The 26,951-nt window shown below is 44.8% G+C and overlaps 1 protein-coding gene across 5 annotated transcripts; it reads left to right on the top strand.

The window, feature by feature from the left end:
- The first annotated feature begins 2,183 nt into the window (after positions 1–2,183).
- On the top strand, positions 2,184–26,951 carry GJA8 (gap junction protein alpha 8). Of its 5 annotated transcripts, XM_085560230.1 has the most exons (6): positions 2,184–2,349; positions 2,721–2,814; positions 15,649–15,870; positions 16,828–16,908; positions 20,708–20,887; positions 24,676–26,951. In XM_085560230.1, exon 6 carries the CDS (start codon positions 24,686–24,688, stop codon positions 25,883–25,885), a length of 1,200 nt encoding a protein of 399 aa, XP_085416356.1. In that variant the 5' UTR covers positions 2,184–2,349; positions 2,721–2,814; positions 15,649–15,870; positions 16,828–16,908; positions 20,708–20,887; positions 24,676–24,685; the 3' UTR covers positions 25,886–26,951. The 5 variants fall into 5 exon arrangements, with proteins under 5 accessions (XP_085416356.1, XP_085416444.1, XP_085416397.1 ...); XM_085560271.1 differs by lacking the exon at positions 15,649–15,870 and having other exon boundaries at positions 2,185–2,349; positions 24,676–26,455; XM_085560318.1 differs by lacking the exons at positions 15,649–15,870; positions 16,828–16,908 and having other exon boundaries at positions 24,676–26,455.

Raw genomic sequence — 26,951 nt, 5'->3', positions numbered from 1 at the left:
GGCTGTGCCACTGGGCAGGAACTGTTGGAGCTGCAAAGGGAACTGGTAAGGGTTGCATTTGTGTGTGTAGATGTGAGATAAGAGCTGACCTACCCTTCACCCCAAACTGAACTCTCTGAAGCTCAAACAAGGTAAGCAAGTGCTTGTGAAAATGCTGGGGGGAAGCCTGCCAGACTGGCAAACTTGCTGCTCCTGTCTGGGGCTGGGAGCAGACCTTCAGCCGCTATCCATGGAGTCCATGAGGAGCTGGCTCGGCTCTCAACTAAAACGTTCGAGAACTGATAGCACGGAGGAGTCAGGAGCTCAGGATGCCTGTCAGGAACCAGAGAGAGGAGTAGAAATGGAGAGAGAAACAGAAACTACAGACAATGGAGAAATTATTTCAAATTAAGCTGAAACAGCATCTACAAGATATTTGAGCCAGGCCTTTCCTGCACGTAGTCTCTGAGTGTTGCTCAAAGATACCCCTACAGCAACACTCATTACAGACACTGTCACAGCCTCTTCCCCCTGTGCAAATATAAACAGGTCAGCATCCACCTCTAGGTGTGTGACAGAGTTCCCACATAGGAAATATGTTTCTTCTGGGAAAGAAACATCTCCCTTTAGTGATATCCCTGCATATTTAAGTCTCCCGGGAGCCTCTGATGTGTTTTTCACAGCATGAGATGGGGAGCCTGCCAACACAAGCATGGTAGGGCATGGGGAGGGCTGGCCTGGCCCAAAAGCAAGCTCTCACCCCTAAACCTACATGCCTGCTGTGCCAGGAGCAAGCAGGATGATCTGCCTGTCCTGTCACTGCCTGCAAGGTGCATTGGTGAGTTGTGTTTTTGTATTGGATCTCAGGGAGTAGAGAGACACTCTTTTTGCCCATGGTGTCTTTATGAAAACAAGGAAACAGAAGGCATGGGTTTCTCAGGAGGTGTTTTCCAAAAAGGACACACCAAGAATAAATTACTCTCTCTTCTATCTATGGATGTAAATTCAGGTGTCAGAGGATCACACAGCTGGGCTGGTTAAACACTCAGTGCAGCTCAGCCTTGCACAGGTGGGGACTCCCTGGAGGTCAGCTGAACATTTCTCTTCAGACCTGGCTGTTTGTGCTGAGGCTGCTCCAAAGGGCTTCATTGGCACCAGCTGGGAAAGGCAGCAGCCAAGCCAACCACACCCACCCCGTGGGTGGACAAGGGAGTCCTTTAGCTTCTTGCAGAGGTTGTGGGGGTTTGCTGTGTGCCTCTGCCTGGTAGCAGTGCTGTGCTGAGTTGGTTGCTCTCCAGAGTAGTGTTGCTTGAGCCACTGGGCACCACCTGTGGTAGCTCAGGTAGAGGGGGTGTCCTTGGTACACGTTTGGTTCCAGATTCCTGGGTTTCAGGCTGTTTTGAAACACTCCAGTTGGACGGTCTCTGCTCTTGCCACGTGGAGTTAATGGTCACCATGGCAAGGATGGATGCAGGATGATTTTGCTCTAGCAGCATATATTGCCCTGTGAGCTGGTTAAACCTCCTGTTCTTTCGTGGGACTCAGCTCAGGGACCATGGGTGCACAACAGAAATAAATTTCTCATGAGCTTATTCACCTTCCCCTGAAAATCTGGTGGAAAAAGACTTAAGTCCTAATCAAGCTGCTAGTCACAGCAGGTTTCTCAGGCCTTGGGGGTTTGCCTGAGCAGGGGGCTAATCTCTGTGGTGTGTATGCCAGGCATGCTGCTGGGGGCTCTGCTCCAGGCATATGGGAGTGCTTGCCTGGGAAAGAAGTCACTGAAGGCAGCAAATTTTTCCTCCCTGGGAGGGAATGGTAGGCAGGCAAGGAGACACATCCATCAGCGTGTTTGAGCAATGAAAATCTCTTAAGTGCTCACCAAGGAACCCACGAGTGTTTCGTAAGAAAAAATTTGTTCGCTGCAGGGCTGGAGTTGTGACAGCTTCCAGTGGAGATGGGGTGGATGGATGGATGGACAGGAGGCTGCGCACCGAGAGGAGAGAGTGAAAGGTGCCTCCTTCCAAGGCAGCAGCTGGTGAGAAGGAGCCTGGGCTGCTCAGTGTCACCACACACGTGGGCCGTGGGGAAGCGTGAGCCCAGCTCAGTCCTTGTCAGTGGCACCTCGTTGACTTTTAGCGCTTCCTTATCGTGTCTGTGCTCACCTCGCGCGGTGCCGATAAAATGCCAGGGCCGGGGTGATCTGCTGAGCAGCCCTGCAGAAAACCTTGCAGAGCATGGGAGCCTGAGCTGCCAGAGACCAGCCCGGGGCTCCAGGGCACAGCAAGGTAACAAAGGAACGCTCCGAAGCCGGGACAAGGCAAGGGCAGGATGATCTCCAAGGTGTACGCCATGGGATGGGCACGGCAGCAGGTGAATATTGGGTCAGAATTGGGGTGGTTTGCAAGAGTTGGGCTTGCTGGGACTTTCCCATACCTAATGAGTTGGAAGTGTTAGCCATGTGAAGTGATTGCAGAGTGTTAGTTCTCTATAAACAGTAGAGCTGGGAAGGAATGCCCAGGGTTTCTTTTTTTTTTTTTTTTTTTCCTTTTTCTTTCTTCTCCAGTAATAACATTTCTCTCTCCTGAGGTATTAAACACCTAAGTACTTCTGGTGCTTTTTTAGTTATCACTAAAAAAGGGTATTATTTTCTCACATGTTACTGCTACCTTATCTCTAGGCCTACCTGTGGGCACACAGCAATTTTTAAAGGTAGTTTTATAATTTTTTTTTTTTTTTAATAGGTGAGCAACTTGCACTGATACCCTTGGGAGAGTCCTCTTGATGGGTTTGAACTAAGGGTCCCTGAATATAAAATCCTGAGCATCTGCTGAGCAGGTATGTAATTTTTGAAACCTCTAACTGCTGCTAAACTGGTGAACAGTATCTTGCCACTACAGGAGAACAATGAAACCTGGCTGGCTGAAAAGAAGAATTTTCCTTCTGAGTGTGAAACTTAGATGTTCTTTTCCTTTATTTTGCTAAAAAAAAAATTAAAGGGTCTTAAACTTAGTGTCCTTCTTCCTGAACTGGAGAGAAAATCTATGATGCCAGAGTTCCTTGCTGAAAAAAACCTCTAAAGATTTTACCACAGAACATGGGGTCAAAGTCCTTTACTTTTTTTCATGGTTGAAGTTTTGACTTCACCTTTACTGGTCCAAATATTCTAAGTGATTAAAGGTGAAACAAGGGGCTTCTTTAGAGAAAGGAATTACAGTTAACAACAGAAACTTGCAGTGAAATCAGTGAAAGGTTTCAATTTGACTTGCTGTTCTTATTTTATGTCTTATTGAGACAATAGGCTTATGCAGCTCTTGGTGTATTTTTTTTTTTCTTCTTTGGCTACAGCTCTACTCTGTACAATGTTATTCATTGAATGCTATTAACCCAGATCTCTTATATAGCACTGCTGTTGGAATCATCCCTGTAATCACTTCCACATGCTGCAAACTTGCAGAATGGAGCAAACTCCTTCCATATTCCCTGTATTGACATGAGCTTTGCCAAGTTCAATACTTGCTGGGGTACCTCAAAGTTTATTTTCAAAATTATAGTCCCAAAGCTCTTCTCACAGGAATATCTAGTGTTGCCCCAGTCACCTTTAGGAGTCTTTTACTTTTTTCCCATCAACTCTGATATTTTCTGTGTTTTTGAAGTGTTCTCCTCTTCCGCTTTCTTTTGTTTCTGTCCAACATCTTGTGCTAGCATCTTTTTATTTCGAAGCCTCACCATTTCTCCAGTCTTCCATCATCCCCCACCAACATCTGGAACTCAGTGTGGGAAACCTGGGTCTTTTCCCAAGACCGCCACTCTTGATCACTCCCAGCACTTCTGCTCTTTTCTCTGACAGTGACACTCAGATCCCCACACCTTTTACTGTATCTAAGCCCTGCCTTGCATATGAACATATGAAATCTCATCATTTTTTTCCTCTGAAACCTGACTTTCTATCTATACAGTCTGATTCAAAAGCTCCTCTATGCCTCTTTTCCAAGCCTTCAAAATTTATTATACTACACTTTAATATTGTTGGTAATTTTAATATATTTTTAAACTCTGTTCATATTAGGCAGGCTCGAGACCATAACACCTTGAAAACAGTGAAAAACTAATTCCTCTTGACGTGAATACTGATTGTCTGCCCAGCTAGGAGTTGGGCAAGGGAACACTAAGGTGTTTGTTGCCAGTGTGCCACCTGGCACCCACTGTTAGCCCTTTGAGAGCAATACTTGTATTCCCAGTGCTGCTGATGCCACCTTGTCTCTGGTCAATGTCAGTAATGCCACAAAGTCTGTATTTTGTAACAGCCTGAGGATGGCATCTAGTTCTTGCTTCTCTCCACTGGGATCCCTCTGCCAGAGCTAGATCTCATACAGGTTTTTCTTTGAAATTTTAAAGAGCTTCCACTTCAGATTTGAGTCAATTTCATTCTAGAATGTGCTCCAGCCTGAAGGGCAGATCCTTTTGTCCAAGACACTTGAGGTCAAACGGAGGAAGTATTGATCTTGACTTTTTTCTTCTTTTTTCCCACATTCTAGTGAAACATCCTAATTAGTGGCCTATTGGGCCACATCACCACCAGCCAGACTTACTATAATTTTATCACTTTTTTTCCTTGAGTGCTTTATGACACCCCCCCTACATGTTGTACATAGACCAGGAAAGACAGCAAGGTGGTGAGTCCCATTTTCAGGTGGATACACGTGCTACAGGTGGGGGTGAGATATCCATGTCCTTATGAAACCATGCCCTCAGCAACTGTTTTTCCATAGATATCTGATGTGGCATCCCGTAAGGGTGCTGGTATTTGCTGGTGCTCCTCTGAGGCACCCAGTGCCAGCCACCTCCACTCTTTGTGCAGCAGTGAGGGGATGTGAGCTACCAGCTGAGCTGCCCCTGTTTGCTGCTGACCTGGTGAAAAAAGTTCACCATGCCAGCAAAAATGGAGGAGGAGGAGAAGAAAAAGGGAACAGAGAAAATAAAAAGCAGAGCATGAAGTTAAAGAAAGTGAGGGAGTGTTTCTGGTATTATAATGTTGCCAGAATTAGGTTTCTTTAGTTCCTGCTGTGCTTTGCTAAGAACAAGTCTTGTTAGCAGCAGCAGATGTAGCAGCTGTACAACTGTCAGGGGAATGAGAGAAGCTATGAGAACTCCATGAATTAAGCAGAGTCTCTTACTGTCTTTGTGTGAAGGTCTTAGAAGTGGAAGTTTTCAAAGTGTGTCCTGCTGGCTGCTCGTGTCAAGTGATTGGGATATTGTAGAAGGTGAGAGAAGGGTGCAGCAAGCAAGATGCACGGTATGTTTTCAGTCAGGAAAAGGAGAGCATTTGGGGAATGGGTTACTGGAGCTGCTGGGGTAGCTGGGAGGAAAGATGTAGCTTGGGAGTAGAAGCTAATGTTGCAGAAATGGGGATGGGAATTCATGCAGCTAAGAATAAATGCTTTTATGAAAAGGACACTGGTGGTCATTTGGTAACCAGAAACTTAAAGGATCAAAGGGTTTAGTAAGACCTTCTGACTTTGCCTTGCCCTTCCCAAAAATATATCATGGCTGTATGGAAGGTTGCCTCCCATCCCTTCTTAGATGTTAATCACCCCCTTCAGTATAGGTGGCCTATCAGATTGCACAGGCTGGGTAAACACTGGGATATGTGATAGCATATTTGCTGGGTCTAAAGGTATTTGCAGGATCTAAAGGTAAGGCTGATATCTGGAATGCCAAGATATTTGTGAGGGGAGGCAGGATTCCTGCTCTCTTCAGCTGCTTGCCCTCCAAGTGGAAGGAGAAGGCATTTCAAATTCCTTGCAAGCTCCAGGCTATAAACAGGCTCTTCCTGTATGGAAAAATAAGGACCCTAACAGAACTCAGGAGCTGTCTGCTTTTCTGAACAGGTCTAATACTACTGAGACATGCTTTTGTGGGGAGGATGAAGCTCATCACTTGTTGGGACAGAAGTGCCCAGTGCTACTGGTGTAGATCATCCAAGAAGATGGTATTGAAGAGAGAGTCATGGGGCAAAGAGAAAATCAAAGTCCCATCAAGCTGAAGCAGACAGACAGAAAGAGGAAGGAGTCAAAACAAAAAGAAGGCAGGAAAGAGGAAGAAAATAATTAGGCAAAGGTGGGAGAACTATTAGTATTGTTTTGTACAATGGAGAAGTGGCTCAGCCATGAAATGCACTCCATAAACACTGTATTTTTTCAGCCATGTAGACTAATGGCCTCTGTGGGGGCAAGTACACAAATGGTGTGTCCCCAAGCCCTGCTGCTCTCTCAATGAGAGTAGAATTTATCACCTATATAACAATCCTGAATTCATCTGGGGGGAGGTGCTGTGGCTCTAGCATGGTCTGGCTCCTCTGTATCAGATTTCTGAGTAAGCCTGTATTCCCTAAAGTAATGTGAAGATTGATATGAGCAAGGGAATGCATTTGGTATTTTACTTTGTGCATCACAGGGCAAGTGCCACAGGCAGTAGTCACGGATGCTGTGTTTATCCTTACTCCTCTGGTTAGCTTGAAGACAGTGGTGCTGCAGCTTGAGACTCTGAAGCTGTTCTTAGCATGTAGGCTTTTGGCATAAAAGATCTCCATGGGTCTGTCCCCACAGCCATTCCTTTGGGTGCAGAGTTTACAGGGTGTTGGTGCTTTGGAATTATTTGCAAGGCATTGCTCTGTTTTGCCTGGTCCTAGACAGGGGACTGAACTGAAGGTTACTAAAATGTAAACCACTTGGATGATGCAGGAACAGAAGTGTCCCTTACAGCTAAACTAAAATTTCCTAGCAGGTAGGTTGTTCTCACACTCATCAGCTATGACAGGTGGAGGAAAAGTGCCTGTCCAGGTAGGACCTGTTTCACCTGGACTATTTGTTTACACAGAGCAAAACCATGGGATTTCATACCTTCTTGTAAAGTGATCCTACAGTAAAATGTGAAGCTCAGATATTCCTGTAGGTACAGACTATGTGACCCTGTCCCAGGTGGGAAATCTGCATGGTAAGATTGCCAGATCCATGAGCCCTTTTTTCCTCCGTGGGATGAAATGCCTTTTTTTCTATTGTGAATCCTACCAGCCAAGGGTGTTGCCTTACCTTATTCATTAGCCAGCTAGCGTTGGTGTAATTAGGGGTTAAGTAGTTAATCTCAAAAAAATCCCTTGGAAGTCAAGGAATCCATATATTTGCTTATTTGTAATTTGTATACTGCCTCTGAGGAAACCAGGCATGGAAATGTAATCGCATATTTGTGTATTTAACAACTGAAAAGTTGATGTGAGAAGAGGTTTGGGTATACAACGTTATAAAGAAAACTGTGACTATCTAAGCTCCTGATTCAGCTCCCCTGTTGCAGGTCATGCATCTCCCTGGTGCCCAGTCCTGTGGTAATCCTGTATTTCAGGGTGCATTGAGGATGTTTTTTCTGACACAGGACGGAGCTGAGAGTGTGCTTAAGCTTGTTTTTGTCCCAGCCAGAGAGGAGAAAACTTTCCTCACTGTGGTCCTGTTTGTGGTAGGCTCTACAGAAACACTCACCGAATGTTGACTTTACTTAAAGTTCTGAGAGTCAAATTACACGAGGTAGGCTGAGCCAGGAATAGGTGGTGCTGCTACAGTGCATCTAGAGAGCTTTGCTGTTGCTGTTTTTTTGCAGTGCAGATGTTAGGACTTTATGGGGAAACCCATCAGTGCTCCAAATGGGTGGAGATGTGTAGTTGTAAGGAGGAGTAAATGTTGGAAAGTTGGTCATTTGTGGCTCAATGCTATTGAGCAAGACAGCAAGATAGTAACTGATCAGTAAGAATGACTCAAAAATCAGTGATTAAAAAAAAAAAAAAAATCCAGCCACAAACCAAGAAAACATTACTGCAATAGTCTGGATGACTCAGAAAGATGGGGCCAAACATAACATTAGCTGCTGTAAGTCACATGTCAAAGAATTAGGAATACAGGCTACATTTATCAGTTGGCAAGTTTGTCTCAGGAAGGAGTGGGGGCTGGTGCAGCTCACTGGCTGACTACAGAATTCCAGGAGGATGCTGTAGCTGGGGAAACTCATGCAGATTTCAGTAAATAACCTCAAACAGAATGGTTCTAGGAAGAGCTGAGTGTATATGTGTGTGTGATTTAGTACTAACATGTCACTTCCCATGTACTCTGTTTAGTGCTTTTGTTGGTAATTCCTGGATGAAAGGTTTCAGGGACAATGCCTGAGGGTGTTAAAGAATTGGAAGTGTGCCTTCCAGTAAAAGAGGTTGAAGAGGTGGGGTGAAAAGGGAAAGCTGAAGGGTAACCTTTTCAGTGTCTAGATATACCTACAAGGAGAAAAAACTTCCTGTGGCCTAGCAGACTGAGGGGCATTAAGACCCAAAAGCAGGAATGTGAAACTGGATTAAAAACACCAAAAGATGATGTGAGAAAAAGCACTATTTTTTAAACACCATCTGTAATTAACCACTAGAAAAACTCGGTGAGGTTTTGGAGGATCCTTCCCACAAGGCTTTAATTTTGTGGCTGGATTTTTGTCAGAAAGTGGACCCTTGTAGAGATGGGAAGGATTTCTGCCAAGTTTTCTGATGCAAGTTTGTGAAGATGTGGGTCTGGATGCTCCTGCCACTTCTTCCTGGCATTACAGTCAGATGTTGGCTCACAGCTGTTGGCAGCTCTGGGGCTGAGAACTGGGACCTCAGGGAAAGAGGCAAAGGCATTCCCCCTCTCAGTCCAGGCACTGCTCCTTTTCACCCTGCCCTGTGCAAACACTCACCAGTGTGTGCTTCACCTTTTTATTGGATTATGTTGCACTGATATCCCAAAGTAAATGAAACTTCATCAGTGTCCAGTGAATTGGTCAGTGATGACTAATTGTCATCTATCAATGGTGCTTTAATTCTCTTCTAGCCAAATCAAGACATTCCTGACATCTATCAATGGTGCTTTAATTCTCTTCTAGCCAAATCAAGACATTACTTTTACATACCATCATCTATGGCTCTGTCATCCATTTCAAACTTTAAACCTTGTTACTCTCTTGTATTTCTTAGCCAAACTAGAATGAGTTTTTCCTTCTGCTGCCTCAATGAACATCTGAATTTTTTTTTTTTTTTTGGTGGAAAAGCTATAGTCCCATGATGCCAGGTTTTTGTGGGGTTTTCTTACCTTATTCCCTGAAGACTTAAACTTAGTCAGAGGCCAAGTCTGTGCCTGTGGAAGAATCAGAGGTGCAGTGTGCCATTAGAAATGAGCTCTGAGAGCAGGAGAAGGATGGGCGTCTATGAGGGTGGAGGCTGGGACAGCATCAAGAGGTGCCAGCAGAGGCTCTGAGCCTTTGCACACATGGCCAGGTCCTTGCTGTAAGAGTGACAAAACTTCCTAGGAAACACAATGGCCACTTGTGAGCCAGCCCTAGCCCAGGGCAGCCAGGAAAGCCAGGCAGGGCAGCAGGGCTGGCTGGGTGGGGCGTGTGGGGAGCTGTGGATGTGGCTGCCGAGGCCGTGCGGGGTGGGAAGCGTTTTCCTCCTGTGACTGCACCTGGCCTGTGCCAGCCCCGGCACACAATGTTATCAGCACCCGGTCAGGGCGGCTGTGCTCGCACACGGGCCCCGGGAGACCTTCTCCAGGCCTTGCAGCTTTTGGCCTTGATGGCTCTTGCCAGAAACATGGTACAGCCCCATTCTGTGTTCTGTGGTACCGGAACGAGCCGTGCTCGTGGTGCCACCGAGGTGGAGATCTGCTTGTGGGGAGTAAAGGTGAGAGGTTTTGTCAGGACCTCTGCAGGGACCTCTGCTCTACCCCACCCCTCTCTGGCAATCAGGGCTGCTCTTGGCTCTTTCCTTATCCAGGGCTTATTGCTGTGCTAAACAGCGAGTTAATGAGTCATTAAGAACACTCTGTCCCTGCTGCATGGGGACTTTGCTGCCTGGATGGAAATACTTCCCAAGAAGCCCATTCCCCTCTCAGTAGCAAACACAGCTGTTGAAACCTTTTGGATAAATAAATGCAGTCCTTCAGGGCTCAGGCCCAGCCTGTAGCAGTGGTTTCCATGGGGCAGGGATGAGTGGTCTGCCTTCAACCATCTTTACTTTTGTCACTGTTAAATACCTTGCCTAAAAGGGAGAGTTGGACCTGGATCATCAGGATCTCTTGGCAGTTTCACAGATCTCCTTTCATGGCAATCTACAGAATCTCTATCTTCTCTCTAAGGACACATTGTAGATTAAATGCTGCCTCTAGAAGTCCCAGCTTTAGCCAGCCTCTTCGCTGCCCTAGAAGAAACCCTGTATTGTTTATTTTGTTCTATTGTTCCATGAATGAGACCTTTCTAGCCAGACAAGTGCAGGCATCCTTTCCTTAAACAAAGAACCTTTCCTTAAATTCTTTGGCAGACTTTGTTTTTCCCAGGACTGATGCTTCGAAGACATCCATGTTTTCCATGCTTTGTCAGTCAAAGAATGCAACAGCACTGGACTAGTTTCCAGAAAAATGGGGTGGTTCCAGCCTTTGACATCTGAGATTCATCATTGACTGCTCTTTGGCATCAGGGGGATGCAAGACCACTTGCATTTGTTCATGCAAGTGTCTATCTCCAGGTTGTTCAGAAGTCTTTGTAGGTTCATCAATAGCCCCCAGGACTGGTGTTTGTGCTCCAATGGAATTGAAATGGTGCAGTACCAAACAGGAGGTTGCTGGCACCCTCATGCTGTGTAAGAATCCTCAGGGTGACGCAGCACTTCACCACTTGTGGCTCTGCTTTCTAGGCTACCTCACAGATCATAAATTATTTTTGGGAGGTGGATGGAGATGAGCAGATTTGAGCCCTTAAAATTGCATACCAGCAGTGCATGTGTAGATCTGCAGTCTCCTGTGATCAGTACAAGGTAAGAAGATAATTCTGGGGGGTGCCTTGACACCTTTTCATTGAAGCTAGCAGGTAGGCATTAAAATAAGCTGGCATATGAACCAGAATATAAACATTATTTTTCTAATTTGATTAATTAGGGCTCATGGAGAACACATAACAGGAGCTTTTGACAGCAGAGGGCTTCCATGAAAATTGGAGGATAAACCAGGCAGGATGGACATGTGTCCACCCTGTCTCTACATGTCAACCCTGAGATGTGCAGTGGGAGTTCCTGCAGCTCCTCAGCTCTCACAGCTCAGAGCCCTGCAGGAAGTCACTGCTTCCTGGGACAAAGTTCTCCACAGCAGAGCTACAGCTGCTCTCCCTGCAGAAGGGCCGGAGCTGCCCTTCCCTTCCCTGTGCTAAAGCAAACCCAGTCTCTGTTTGTCCAGCCCTCTGAGCCATCACGGGTGCTCTAGATCTGCATGATCCTTCTCCAGGACTTGGTGACTTCTGTAAAATGTTTGATGTTTTCTTCCAGGTTATTGACTAAAAATATCCTGATACCAGACACCATCCAGGATCTTGGTACAAACACACTACAAAAAAAAAACCAAATCACTTCTAGTTCTCAATTGTCTTTTGGAACCAGTCTGATAGGTCACTTATAGTCTGTTTGATGACCGCTGCCTTATTTTTATGCCAAGCAAGTTCTTTAATCATAGTGCCACATGATAGAAGGGAAACTGCCTTCCAGGATCTCAAGTATATTGTACCAGTTTTGTTATATTTAACAACTGTACATGCAATTTCCTCAGAGAAAAATAGGAACACAGATCAGTAGAGTGAATTTTCTATAAACCCCTGTTGGTTGCCCATAGTTATATTTCCCTCTTTTTATTCCCTGTGTTCTTTGTTAACCACTTCATTATTTAATTCAGGTCTAAGATCCTATCACAGGTCTGTAGTTACCTGTGAGTATTATGAGATAATTATAAAATATTTATGCCCTTCTACATAAGTCTGTAAAAATGCCAGACTATTGAATTTCTTCTTCTCCTCCAGGACTAACCCATTACAGGAAGAAGTACAGAAGATCAACATAATAATTAAATGATGTATGCAGTTTATGAAAAAAAAAAAACAAAATGAAAGAAAGTTAGAAATTTTCAGTGCTGGTTCTTAGTCCTGGTGATTTAAAATGCCTGATTTAGTAGGTGGTATTTAACTCCTCTGAGGTATTACAAGAATAGACATGTCATTAACGAGGTCTTCATCAACTACTTTTCCTCTCAGCAGTAGAACAGGAGTATTTATTGATTTCTTTTGTTGTTCTCTGCATTGTTATTGAATAATCTAAGATTTCCATCTGATAACAGATCAATACTATGAGTCAGACTCATTCTGGTCTTAATTTACTTTTTGAAAAAAAGACCTTTGTCAGTCTTTTTCTCCCCTTTCACCTCCATCATATTTTTTTCTATTTCTTATCTTCTAATTTATATTTGACTTCTCTCATACTGCTTGTTACATGTGTTATACTTCAAGCTGCCTTATTTCAATTTTACATCAGGTTCTGTTTTTTCAGTTGCACTATTCTTTCTTTGCTAGGAGTTGTGTATTTTTGGTGCCTTGTAAATAATTTTAAAGCAGTTGCTAGTGATCATTTATATTTTTGTATTTAAATGCTTTAAATAAAAACTTTGTGTTTGTTTAGCCCAGAATTCTCTTCAAGGCTGGAAAACAGGACTTTTTAAAGAAACATATATTTTTAAAGCATTGCATTACCAGTTTGGACCTTCTTCTGCTTTCATGTAAGAGCGCAGCGAGCTGGAGATCAGTGAACTTGCTACCAGCCTCTCATTTCTGCCATCACTTTACCCATGCTCATAAGGGAAATACAAGTTTTGTTCAATTTGGATTTAAAGTTTGCCAGATGAGGAAGATGTTAAGACCATTTAAAAATCCCCAAGGCTGTTTATTGAGTCAGCAACATCGTCATGTATTAAGCTAAGCAATAACTTAATTTTTTTCCTTTGTTGAGTGCTTGAGTAACCAGTGCTGCCATATTTCAGTATTTCTTGGTTATCCATCCAAATCATCAATCCTGTTACTGGAGCACCAACTCACAAATATTGAATACTGATAACTAGGAAATTGTGATTCAAAGTCACAAACAGGCTAGCAAGTACTTTTATTTTTGCCCCAGTCTGTCTTAGGGCTATACCTATTGATTTTAATATTGTATTACAAGCCATGCCAGCATTTATTCCAATGTCTTACAGCTGTAGTCCCCTGGGAAGGCAAAGCCTTGATGAACATAAACTGGAAAGGAATGCCACAATTGTATGCAGCTAAAGAGGATGTACTGGAATGGACCTGACTTCTGTATTGTGTTCCTGTAAAGGAGGGCACACTTTTGGAAGGCAGAGTCGGGGCTGCAGCTGCAGAAACTCAGCACTGCTCAGGGGGACTTAAGCCCACCAAACCTGCTGCACCCTGAGCCAAAGCAGGGGGGCAAATAGAAATATTAGAGCTCGTGTCCTTGCTTCAGAGCTTTGGGGACTGGAGAGACACAGCCCATTAAAAAACATGCCTACATTTTGCTGAGGAGCTACCTGTAATAGCTGCATTCACTGGGATGATGTTTATCAATCAGACAAGAATGGTCCTCATAATTCAGGGCACATGGAAGAGTATTCTACAGTTGCTGTGCTAAGGTGGGATTTAGAAGTTTGCCATAGAATCAGCTCCTTAAAATTCTGCCACGTTTCACACATGATGGGGGACCCCCATGCTTCTTTTAAAAGGATCACAACATGCTTTAAACCATATTCCTCCTAGGAATATCATATTCACTGAGCAGTAACAGGGCTGCAAGGGATTGATGCTTGCTGAAAATAAAGAAGAAAAAACTCTCCAGGCCTCTCCAAATGGGAGAAGCCCTTTGGCTCTCACACCTATGCTTTCTAGGCAGGTCTGTACATAGATAATCCTTGCCTTCCTCCATCTGGCTCTTTTTTAGTTTGAAGCCAAATTGTCTCAGTGAATGCTGAACACCTCTGGATGAAAGATGTATCTATGGACGGGTTGTCTTCTTGATCAGGAAATGAAAATTACTGGCTCAACAGCTTCCAAGTTCAATAACCTCCTTCACTAAATGAATTGCTGAGGCATGAGAGGTTTCCGTTCCTTGCTGGCATCTTTTACACTGTGCCCAAAGAAACAATCATATCAGGCTCAGGAAGATTGAAAGGGCAGGGAAACAGGAACCATCCCCACGGATGTCCTCCCCAGAGAGGCTGGGAACGTGCTCTGCTGTGGGAAATGGGAAGCTGAGGTCAGCCAAAGTGCACAGCAGGTATGCACATCTCTTGGGATGGGAAGAGGAGATAATGGCCTGCTTTGCCATCCCCCTCCCTGCCCTGACCTGCTGGTGAGCTCTCCTGGGCCACCTTCACACCCTGTGTGCAGAATGCACCTTCACTGGGTTTGTGGTGTGGAAATGAAGGCAGGGAGATAAAGGTGGAGAGTGGGTGGTGACAACGCTCCTGAGAGCCCTGAGCCTACCACTCAGCAAGGCAGGCCTTGGTGGTGTGAGAAGAGCCCAGAAGAAGAGAGAAAGGAGTAGGGAATGAGCCCCCATCAAAAACTGGAAGGCAAAAACCCCCATGGACAGTGAGATAATGGGATGCTTCCAGACATACAGACTTGTTCCCATCTTTCAGAAGCTTTGTCCCTTCTAGCTTGTTCTGCCTGGGAATGTTAAGAGATTTTACAAAAAGTCTTGATAAAACAAACATATGGAGATCCCCTCAAGAGGCTGGGAGATATTATTAGCTCCTCTTTTACTGGCAGGCCTGGAGCAATTAATTACCAGAAGTATTATCAGGTACTTGTCACTGCTTTCCCTGGATCCACTTCACATAGCCCAGATTGGCTGTAAGCAACATGTTCCCTGGTTGGCCTGGTACCTCCCAGCTCCTGATAGCAGCTCCTCTGCTCCTCTCCTGAGGGTCTCAGCACTGGTGGAAGAGCCATAACCTCGAATATATGCTGAGAGAAATTTGAGTCCATGGACCACTTAAGTATGCAGTGTGCCTGTGCTTTTATATCTTCTCAGTGACGTGCTCCATCTCTGTGACCAGGGCGAAAGTTGTAGGCAGGAGGCAGAGAAAGGGACAGGTAAGAGGAGGTTATATGGGGACCTAGGGAAAGGCATTCTGTGTATAATGCATGTTTAACAATTTACCTATGAGCTCTGGGCTCTCAGTGCTGCTCTTCAGAAATGCCATTGCAGATGCACTAAGAGCTTCTAATTTCTAACCAACAATTTCTAATGATCTATGCTTCTAGAAAAAGTCTGGTCAGGTTTTAAGTGAAATTATGCTGATCCATGCAATGTGTCTAAAGGAGTACTCTTCCTGCTGCTGCTACAGTAGCACAGCACCCACCTTTGACACATGAGAATTCATCATTTTTGCGTTACTTGTTCTTTTTAATTTTAATGATTTTTTACTATTGATATAATTTTAGTGAAATTTCTATTGTTAACCACGTTATTGTTAAAGGGAAAATCATGCAGGTCAGCTGGTATACCTATGAAGTATTTGCTGGAAAAGGGAAGCAGGTTCAGGTGAAAGTACAGAATTTACTAGTTAAAAAGGTGCTTTGTCAACGAAGTTTACACTGAGTCTATAGGTAAAATTTGAGACAGCAAAATGATCTTCATGTCGGCTTAACTCCATCTATTTAACCATAGTAAAAGTGAAAAAACCGTATTCAGAATAGCCATTACAGCACCGCATGCGTGTGCCGTGCTTGGCTTTGTGTCCGCAGACGAAGGTTAAGAAGTGAGTGGGGAGGAAGGTGGGTGCAGCCCGGGGAAGGCACAGCGCGCCCGAGGCGCTGCCGGTCCCGCAGAGCATCCCTGGAGCCGGCGCACGGGTGAGGAGACACCGCCCGCTAGCGGAGCCGGGACACGGAGCTCGGAGAAAGCAGCACCGCTGGGAAGGGCTGGACTGGGCGAGAGAGCAGCAAACGGGCTGAAATGGGCTTACGGTGAGCGAACACCTCTACGTCTGCAGCACCTTCAGAGCCCTCCTCTCGGAATCTGAGGTGTTGATGATTCCGAGATTGTAGAAAGTCTCTGTCTCTCTGCCCCACTGCCAAAAGAAGCCATAACTGGTCTGTGCTGGTTTCAGGGTTGTTTATTCTGTTTATCTCTAACATGTTCTGCTGCCCTGCCGCAGCTCTGTCCTGCAGGGCAGCGTGTGGGGCTCTGCCCTCAGTGGGATGTTACAAACATTAAATACCAGAAACTCCCTGTGCTGGATTTACAATAATGTGCCAATATCTGTCACCTACGTTGAACAGTGTGTTCCCAGCCTAAACCAACAGAAAAATGCCAACACCACACTGAAACATGGAGGGCATGAAGAAGGAGAAAAAGGACAAGACACACCCAATTTCCTCCGTCTTGTCCCCTTTGGACCCCTAATCTAGAATCCTAAAATTTTACTTTTGCACCTGTGTCACACTTAATTATTACTTATATCAAACACTCAGGGCTTGTAATTCATCCTGTAAGATTGAAAACTCTTTTCCAAGGACAGAGATCACAGACAGTGTCTCTGGGGGCTCTGTTCAGGGGGTTCCTGACCCCCTGCCAGGGTCACAGACCTTCCAGGGCAGCCAGAGGGAAGCCCTGGATCCCACACCCTCCCTGGAGGCAAAGAACGTGTTTGTGACTGCCCTGAAGGTGCCCTGGGGACAGCAGTGTGGGGACACCTGGGCTGAGCAGCGGGAAGCAGGACAGCACCCCTGCTCTTCTCACTGCCCCAGCTAATTACCCCACTCCGGAGGAGATCATTAACTCAAGTGGAATTCCTTACTGGCACAGTCAGCCTGCTTCCAGATCTGAGTGTCCCCCCAGGCTGGTTTTTCAGAAGCCCACAAAAGTCTCAATATATATATTTTTTTTTTTTAACTGAAAATATTTCTCTGAGTTTTCTTCAGGTCTTTGGTCCTACCCAAAACCATAGAGCCGAAGACCTCAGAAAGCCTCCCTCTCCCCCTGCTTGTTTTTCTGCTTATGAGGTAAGATCATCCTTAACAGATGTTTGTTTACCTCTTCATAAAAACCTCCTGTGATTCTACAGCCTCCCCAAGCAGTGTGCTGCTGTGCTTTGCTATTCTTGCCATTGCAAAGTGTTTTTCTAATGTTTAGCTATATCATTTTTATTGCAAATTAAGCTGATTATTTCCTTTTCTACTTTTGGTGAATGTAGGGGACAACTGTTTAGTCTCTCCACCCATTATAACAAATTTTTATGTGCTGGAAGACTGTTATCATGCCTCCCCTCCCGTTGTTCTTTTCCTAGAGAAAACAAACTCAATTATTTTATTCATTCCTTATAAGTCATGGGGTTTTTTTTCCACCTCTCTTATCATTTTGCTGCTCTGTTTTGGACTTTCTCCAACTTGTCTGCATCTCCTGTAAAATGTAGTGCCTGGGAGTGGACACACTGTTCCTGCTGGGAGCTCAGCAGTATCAAGTAAATGCACAAAATAATTGCTTCCGTTGCCTCATACACAAAATCTGCATTAAAGCACCTCTGAATGACATTTGTCCTCTTCTGTGGGGATCTCATTAAACAGACACACACTGGGTCCCACCCCAGCTCTCTCTGCTGTACTGGTCACAACTGAGTTTGGAGCAGCACACGTGGTGTCTGTGCAGCCACTTTTCCTGAGCTGGAGCCCAGCTCCCCAGTGTCTCACATTCCTCTCAAATTCCAATCACTTCAGCCTCCTGCCTTCAGGAGGGACTGCTGACCCCCAGCCCAGCTGTCATCCTCTTCCTTTTGTCCTCTAGTCTGCTGTCCAAGACACTCAAGGAACTACTGAACAGCCCTGGAGGCAGAACTTCAGGGACACAATTCTCCCAGCTGGAAAAGTGAAGCCCTGATAATTACCCTTGATTATGGTACTTCAACCCATGTGCCTTCTGCATGGTGACTCTGCTTGCTGCCCTGGGAGCCTGTTATCTAGATATTTTCAAAGTGTTCACTGAAATCAAAGTATTTTACACCTACCCTTTCCTCCTCATCTACCAGGCCTGTTAGTTAAAAAAGGAAATTAGCTTGGTTTGACATGATTTGTTCTTCAAAATTCCCTGCTGGTTGTTTCTTATCAGCTTATTGTTCTTTAGCTGCTTATAAATTGATTGTTTCATAATTGGTTCCAGTATCTCTCTTGGTATCACAGTTAGGCTGACTGGCCTGTAATTCCCCAGGTCCTCCTAGAACAGTAATTTTCAGAGAAGAACTGCATTTAACAGATATTGAAAGACATTCCACTTTTGCCCTGCTTATCTTTATTAATTGTCTAGTTTGGTTCCATGCCTTAAATTAAAACCATGTTTCCCACAAGTATTCATCCTCCACTAGAGGCTCAGCACAACTCAGCCCTATCTTCACCTCTCCTGTGTTCCTGTCCTCCTGTAACATACTTTCCCAATTTTCTTCTTCCTTGAAGCTTTATATCTTCCTCCCTCTCTTTTCTTAATGGTTTGCTTGCAGCTGCCTAGCAAGATATATTCCCCAGCAATTCATATCCACCAGTGCCCAGAGAGAGTCCTGGAAAAATCTGGGAGCCTGGCCCTAAAAATGCAGGCAGTGACATTTGCTAGGCTTGCAGGGACATGGTAAGGTCTGCTAAAAGACTTGTCCAGGGCTGGCTACACTTTACATGACTTCTGAGACCGGTAGGTGGCAGAGAGATGATAAAATCTGGGAGACTGATCCTGGTGATGAGAGGACAGATCACTTTGGCTCTGGGATGGACAAGGACACGTGTTACTAGAGAGCTGGGTGAGTGTCTGGCAGAGGAGAGTGCTGGGTGAAGGTCCCAGCTTCTTGCAGGGAGGATGCATATGCCCAGCATTCAGCCTCAGCCACGACTGAGAGGTTTGTGTGCTCAGCAGAAGAACACGAGGCGTGTGCCACTTCCTAGCTAAGCAGATCCCCAGAAGATAACTTTGTTTGAGGGAGGGGTATCGTTATCCAGGGTTGTGCGCTATATAATTGCACAATCTGCTATCATGCATGAACAGAGCTGTTCAATAGCATGGCCCTGCCTTGTCCTGACATCATGTCTGTGTTGGAAATCCGTTTGGAATGAAAAATCCCACATTCCCCAAGTGACCTCGTAGTCTCTGAGCAAAAGGCTGAGTTGCAGTGGAGACTTCACAGACTCAGTGGTGCCAGGGACAGAAGCTCAGTCACCAGCCTCAAAGCAGATAAAGGTTGAGAAGTCAGCAATGAAGCAAACTTCTTTCCAAAAGAAAATAGTATTTGAAAAGTGCAGGAATGCCCATGATTCTTTGAAGGCAAGAAGAGTCCCAAAGGCAAGGAAAAGCCACTGTGAGTTAACAGTGTTACTTTCACTAGCTGGTACAATTTTAGCACTGGTTTTTGGGGATGAAAGTACTCAGCACATCTACAGGTTGCCTAATGAGAACATAAATACCAAGGTACACAGGCTGAAAGTGTTTGCCCTTCTTAGTCTGGTGCTGTCAGTGCTGCAGTCCTTTTGTAGACTTAGTGATTGTCACATGCTGCACGCGAGGTCCAGACTTCTTGACCCTTGCTTTTATGGTCTGTACTCCTTTCTTGCACAGCCACTGCTTTCATGCTACAAAGGTAGGCCTGACTTCCAGCATCACCTTGCTACCTAAGAGAATCAAGTCTCCTTCCTGCTCTTCTCATGATCTGCCTTCTCCTCTTCATGCCCATCTCAAACAACCACTTCTCTGCATAGCCCCAGTACAACACTAATTCCTCACTGCCCAGCTTCATTTTCATTTAGACCCTTTTCTTCAGAGGCAGGAGGCCCTAGGGAGCTGGACAACCTGACCCAGAGCTCAGTGGTGCCTTTATAAAAGGCCTCCAGTAGAAGGGACTCTGTGGTTTTCCACAAACCAGAATTGTCCTGCAAAACTGGATGTGCCCCATGCTAAAGGCTCTGCACTCTGTGACACCAAAGAAAGTCAGCCCTGATCATTTGGATGAAGGTAGCACAGACCCAATAATCACAGACTTTAATGTAATTTCTGCAACAGTTGCATATTGCAAGCTGTTCTGCAACTTGTCAGACAATGTTTGATATTTGGATAGTGTTAGCAAAAGGCAGATAGAAGGTTAATGGGAAAGGTCTCTGACAGTAGCTGGATGTAATTTAGAGATGGACTACAGCCATGCAGTTACATACCAGATTTGGGGTTTGGCTCATTATATTAGAGAGAAAAGGCCTAGGAAGGGATGTGCACGTTCAGCTAGAGCTGAGTTTTCCAAAAAGACAGTTTTAGTTTGAAAAGGAATGGGCAGTTTAACATCTAAACCACCTGCCCTCTGTGATGCACCAGCCTGCAGACACTCTCTAAAAGTGCTGGATGCTGGTGGCACTTTTCAGTCCTCCCTCTTTTACTGCTTCCCAGAGAGGGGTTGAGGGTGGCAGTGATGATCACTCCCTCATACATTGATACTACTTTATCTCAATAGTATATAACAAAACAAATCAACAAAGGTGCTCATTCTTCCTCCTTACTCTCCTTGCTCCTCTCATTTATCCAATCATGCCTTTTCTTATTCATGTCATGTTCTTAGAACTTGTGAATTCTCCACTGGGTGTCCTCTCTCCAGGAAGACTGTTCCCATGCTTTATGTAGCATTGGGCTAAAATATGTTCTGCTACTGCTTCCCTGTTTAGGAGATTGATTTCTTAAGGTGTTCAGAGTATGACTTTCAGTCCAACTACGTGCATTGAAGGTGATTTTTCTTTTGTGTCCCCAGACTTGCAAAATATGACTCTTTTCCATCTCTCACTTATGCCTTAGCTCTTTTGAAATCCACTTTGAAAATCATCATCTCTGCCTCCAGTTGTGCTTTGGACCTTGGGGCTCTGCAAATCATCCTAAACCTGTTTGGGAAGACAACTCCTGAGATGAAGCTCTGAACTTACATGGACACAAATGCCCAGAAACACAGAAGAGTGGCCTGAAGCTGTTGGTCTGAAGGTACAAAATTTTGTGGCTCTCGTGTTTTAATATCTCATTCAAATGACAACATTTCTGGAGATAGAGTGTCTCCCAGTGCCATTCTGGGAAATTAAATTCAGTGCCGAGTTTGCACAAAGAGAGAGGAGAGGTACTTGCTGCTTCATCACTTTATGAGCCTGGCATCTGTATCACTGCTTAGCAAATCTTGCTTCCAGTAATCCTCTTTTTCTTCAGAGCTGAGCACCAAGAGCACATTCTGAGCAATGCCTCCAGAAAGACTACAGAAACCGTACCTCAGAGTAAGGTTATAGCCTTTGACTTTTAATTAAAACTCTCAGGGCATTTAGTTGTACTTGTGGATTCATTACTGAGCCTGTGGTTCCTCTCTTCTCTGGCCTCTCCAACATTTTTGCAGGTGGCTGGTGGTAGGCGAATGTGCCTGGGGTAACATTCCTGTGTGCTGGGCTGCTGGAATTCAACTATGCTCCTTAACCAAACAGTTTGGTTTAGACATTCTTGATACATGTGCACATGCAAGATGCATTTGGAGGAAAAACTAAGCAGAGCTGAGACACTGAGAGGTGAGGTTGTAAAACTGGTGTTTCTCGGCTTTGATTAATATTGACTGATAATATTTTTTTCCCATTCTGATGCTTTTTCCAGTAAAATATGTTAAAGTGCAGACCAAAGTATCTGACAATGCCAAATATAAACCAAATACTTCAGTTCCTGCCTGAAAATCAGTAGTGCAACTTGTCTGTCCGAGCTGGGTGTAGGGTAAAAAAATAATTCAATTAATGCTGCCACTATCAGCGATGTTGGCATTCCCTTTTCACCTGCCACACCACACCACCTAACAACCAGCGAGTGTGGACACACACTGTGCTGAACCACAGTGGAATTGCAGAGATGCTTTGGTCCCTGCTTAACTGAGCAAACTCCCATTTATGCATGTATTAGGTTTTCACTGCCTGCTGCCTGTTCCTCTCCCCCCTCTGCTTTTTCATGTTCAGTGGACTCTCCTCTCTGTGTCTCTGCCTCTCTCTATTTTTTTCTCCCTATTGTTCCCCACGTCACTGACTGTCACTCACTTCATAAAGCCGTCTGGCTCGGAGCTTAAATATTGCAGGGCAACTAAAACCCACCATCAGAGCCAATTCAGTCATATCTGCTCAGTCGTGCGACAAGATTGGGGCTTTTAGGGTAGGGAAGAAGAGAGACAAAAGTTCACTCTTCCCTGCAGAGTGCCAAGAGAGGAGGGGGACACATTTCTTCGGTGGAGCCTCTCACAGTGGCAAGTTGCTTGCTCAACATCCTTAACCTGTTCGGCCTCTTTCGCCGGTTGCGACATCTGGGAGCGCAGGGTGGGGGTCTGCAGCCAGCCTGGGACAGTTCAGAACACCGACCTGTTGGCTCTGAGTGGGCTTAGGCAGAGTCCTGCTCTTTCCTCATGACAGGCAATTTCAGGGGAAAGGTGGCTCCCTAAATATCTCGCTTACCCCTTTTGGTGAGGCTGGAGGGGTCGACTGCTTTGCAGGTGGAATCCCAGACATTCAAACTGGTTGTGCTACTCCTCATCCGTTCACCCAATATTGTTGCTCGCAGTTGAACTGACTGAGCAACCTCGAACCACATCACTTGCAGAAAACAGAGGGGATGGGCATGGCAGAGTTGTGAAGAACGTGGCCAGTTGGAAGTGATCTCAGGGAGGGCTTAGGCAAACGTAGCAAGTTGTGAGCAAGTCGTGTGATGGAGTTAGACAATGTTAGGAAACATTTTCCCTTCTCTTGTACAGTGAGTTTTCTGCGTGATGAGGTTTATCACACCTAGACCGTTCTCTTGTGTGCTGCAGTGGAAATGCTCAAATGGTAGCATAGATATCAGTGTGACTCACAGGGAAAGAAAGGGATGGAGGTAACTGCGGTGCCTGGGGGACAATGAAGCTTGTACTGTGTGCAGTCATGATTTTTACAAAGTTGCACGTGATTAGTAAGTATTGGGTGTACTTTGTGAATTTGCAGAAAGAGGATGTTTAAATCAGTTTAGATAATGTATGTAAACAGCATAATCTTCTGCTAGACTTGTTAATGTAAGCGCTGACATTAACACACTTCTTTACACGACTTTAATGACTGAGAAAGTAGCAATTTTCCTTGGTGATTAAATTATATGTTTGCCACTTATGTATATGAGGTGTTTGTGCAAGCTGAAGGAACTGTGTTCTGTTCTTCATTTTCTAACATGCGTGTCCGGGGTAAAAATATTGTAAGGTTTGAATGCAAGAAATATGAGTCCATCTTGCTTTAGCAAAATGCCATCATAAGTTTGTGGGTTTCTTTTTTTTTTTTTGGTGTTTTTTGAGGGCTTTTTTGACTGAAAATTTGTGAAATTCCCTCGAGCCATAGAATTCTCAATATTTTGCATATTTGTCTATGTGTGACTATGTACACAGAGTAGTTGAAACAGACTGGTATGCGTTGGTGTGTCACAACATATGGCATTACAAATATATCCCAGTGGTATCTGAAGGAGGAGGGAAGTTTAGATACTCAGATTTTCATGCTGTTGACTGTACCTTCCTTTTCTGAGTGCTTGTGTATGTGTCTGCATTTAGGGAACTATAGATGGAGGTAGTATCTAACAGATGAAATTTTAAATCCCTGTGAACAGATATTTTATGAATAATGTTCCCTGTTTCACTTGTGATGCTCTACAAGTTGGTCTTTCTGGGCCACTGTAATATTCCACATTCCTCAGAGACTTCAGACTGCTGTGATGTGTTAAATCAACCCATACAAAATAACTTTCATCTCTATTTTCCTCATTCCTAAATCTTCCCTTGCCTGAAATGATATAGTGGGAAGTTCAGGATACGCAGAATGAAGCCCTGACCTAGGAATAATTTCTTATAATGCAAAAGTAATGAGAGATGTAATATTTGAATTGCATTACTTGAAAATGGATGACTGCCTTTGCTTTCCAATAGTGTACCTGCAGCTGGCTTCCAGCTCTGTGTTAGCCTGAGATAGTGGCACTGACGTTTTAGAGACAGCAAATAACATTTTAGGTTCCAGTTAGAGTTGTTTGCCCAGTTGTTTTCCCCAGGTTGTTTCTACTGTCTGTGTGGCAGCTAACTTCAGAAGGGAATGCAATAGCACCAAATAATTATATTGCATATAACATAATCTATATAGCAAAACTAATCTATATAGTTGTTAAGCTTATACAGCATTACTACCACAGTAATGGTGTTGTAATTGCTGTTTCTTACCTAACAGTGATTGCTAAAGTAGAATTGACATTTGCAACCTAGAGAGAATTCAGGTTTGTGTGGGTGCAAGATGGGAGCAGATTCAAGATCTGTTCAACCCATGAGGGGTTCTGGTGCAGAAGTATTTGTGTGCTTGAAAGCTTCACTCTCTCTTCTAACCACTGCAGCTGCCTGCTGATAAATCTGTTCCACTGTATTGCTGGTGAATGTTTGTACGTGTACAAAATTTAAGCAGACTTACAGAACTGAACCTACAAGGTGCCACAGAAGACTCTCACCTGCAAAAGGAGATAAATATACTCCCTGGCTGAAAAGTAATTGCCCATTTAGAGCCATGGAAGGAAGAATTTAGCAGGCAGCTTGCTCTGGCTTCCCAGCCCTTCTTCTGTTAATAAATCATTGTGAACAGGCAAATCAAGCAAGCAACTGCCTGCCTTTCTGTTCTCAAAGCAACAAAAGACATCAGCGGGAAAACCTGAAATCTTTAAAATTTAGCATAATTTGTGGTCTTTCTCTTTGTTTTTTCTTCCCTTAGACCATAAGAAATGGGTGACTGGAGTTTCTTGGGGAACATTTTAGAGCAGGTGAACGAGCAATCCACTGTCATCGGGAGAGTTTGGCTCACGGTGCTCTTCATTTTCCGCATCCTGATCCTGGGCACGGCTGCCGAGCTCGTGTGGGGAGACGAGCAGTCAGACTTTGTGTGCAACACCCAGCAACCAGGTTGTGAGAACGTCTGCTACGATGAGGCCTTCCCCATCTCCCACATCCGGCTCTGGGTCCTGCAGATCATTTTTGTATCCACCCCTTCACTAATGTACTTCGGGCATGCTGTGCACCACGTCCGCATGGAGGAGAAGAGGAAAGAGAAGGAGGAAGCTGAGAGGCGCCAGCAAGCCGAGGTGGATGAAGAGAAGCTGCCCCTGGCTCCAAACCAAAACAAAGGCAACAACCCTGATGGAACCAAGAAGTTTCGCCTGGAAGGTACTCTCCTGAGAACGTACATCTTCCACATCATTTTCAAAACCCTCTTTGAGGTGGGATTCATAGTAGGTCAGTACTTCCTGTATGGCTTCCGAATTCTCCCCCTTTACCGCTGCGGGCGGTGGCCCTGTCCCAATCTTGTGGACTGTTTTGTCTCCAGGCCCACGGAGAAGACCATCTTCATTATGTTCATGCTGGTGGTGGCCTCTGTGTCCCTCTTCCTCAACCTGGTGGAGATCAGTCATTTGATCTTGAAAAGAATCCGGAGGGCTCTGAGGAGACCGGCAGAGGAGCAGCTTGGAGAGGTCCCAGAGAAGCCCCTCCATGCCATCACAGTCCCTTCCATTCCAAAGGCCAAAGGCTACAAGCTGCTGGAAGAAGAGAAGCCAGTGTCCCACTATTTCCCTCTCACGGAAGTAGGGGTTGAGCCCAGCCCCCTTCCATCAGCCTATAATGAGTTTGAGGAGAAGATTGGAATGGGACCACTGGAAGATCTCTCCAGGGCATTCGATGAGAGGTTACCATCATACGTGCAAGCAAAGGAACCAGAAGAGGAGAAGGTACGAGCAGAGGAGGAGGAACGAGAGGAGGAGCAGCCAGGGCCTCAGGAAGAGCCGGGGGTGAAGAAAGCAGAAGAGGAGGTGGTGAGAGATGAAGTGGAAGGGCCTTCAGCACCTGCTGAGCTTGCTGCTGATATGAGACCCCTGAGCAGGCTAAGTAAAGCCAGCAGCCGGGCCAGGTCAGATGATTTGACTGTATGAAGGTGCAGGATGCGGGGAGCACATGGAAAGAAAAAGGTTGAAGAGAAAAGGAGAGATAGAGAAAGAATCAAAAGATATTTTTAAGCAAAGTGCTAAAATGGCCACTTGAATATTATTTCCTTTTATGATTCTCAAATGGAAAGGTACTACCATGGTAACAGTGCCTTATTTGCCCCATATGTCCCTGTATTTCCCTGTTTCCACATGCCAGCTCACTCCTTACAGTAATATCTACACTGTGCACATAAGTGATGTATTTTAAAGCCTAACGTGGCAGTGATACCCAAATGTCACCACTGTGATCATATTTACTGAAAGCCTTGTGTTCCACATTTCTTTAGAAATGGGGGGTGGATCTGTATTTTAGCCAGTGAGGGGAAAGGCTGATCAACAACTGTATCTAGTCTTTCTGCTTCCTCCTATGGCTCACTGAGCAGATCTCCCCTTTGCTGTTGGCATGGAATTGCAGCTATTTAATTCACAAAGTGAATTCTATGCTTAGCATCAACACACTAAAATACTAAACCAAACTTTCCTTCTTTATTCAGAAAATAAAGGCAAAAGTGTTCCAAATTTCTCTGTGAATGCATATCTGAGTTAGGTAACTATATTTTCCCTGGTCAAAAATATTTCTGCTCTTCAAGTGACATTGATAGTGGGCAAGGTTAACAGTAGCTCTCTACTAGGACTTAGCAGATGCCCAGAGATGGATTATTTGTTCCCAAGAGGGTCATCCAGCCCTGAGACTAGTTCAGAATACTGGAAGAATAAATTCAAGTGATATTTTTTACTTGTAGCCTCGTGACTTAAAGATTTGAAACTAGATTTAGCCAAGCAAGAGGGAAAAATCTTCTGACAAAGGAGGGGACAGCTACAGCACCCAGAGCATGAAACCAAACACAAACCTTCATTGTATGATCCTGACAAGTGTTCAGTTCCTGGAGCTTCCAGGCTCCCAGGCACTCAGCAAATCTCAGGTAGAGTCCTGAAGGCACCTGTGAACCTAAACCAGGGGTCTGGGTAACTATGTGACTTTTTAAACTTCTAAATACAAAACTGGTTGGTC

Source organism: Lonchura striata, chromosome 1 (assembly GCF_050655825.1).
Source record: "Lonchura striata isolate lonStrDom1 chromosome 1, ASM5065582v1, whole genome shotgun sequence".
Lineage (NCBI taxonomy): Eukaryota > Metazoa > Chordata > Aves > Passeriformes > Estrildidae > Lonchura > Lonchura striata.
Note: the sequence above shows the minus strand (reverse complement) of the source record. Positions and strands in the feature narration are given on the sequence as shown.

Excerpts from the sequence above, each read along its gene's own strand:
- GJA8 (XM_085560230.1), top strand. The coding sequence starts at position 24,686 with ATGGGTGACTGGAGTTTCTTGGGGAACATTTTAGAGCAGGTGAACGAG.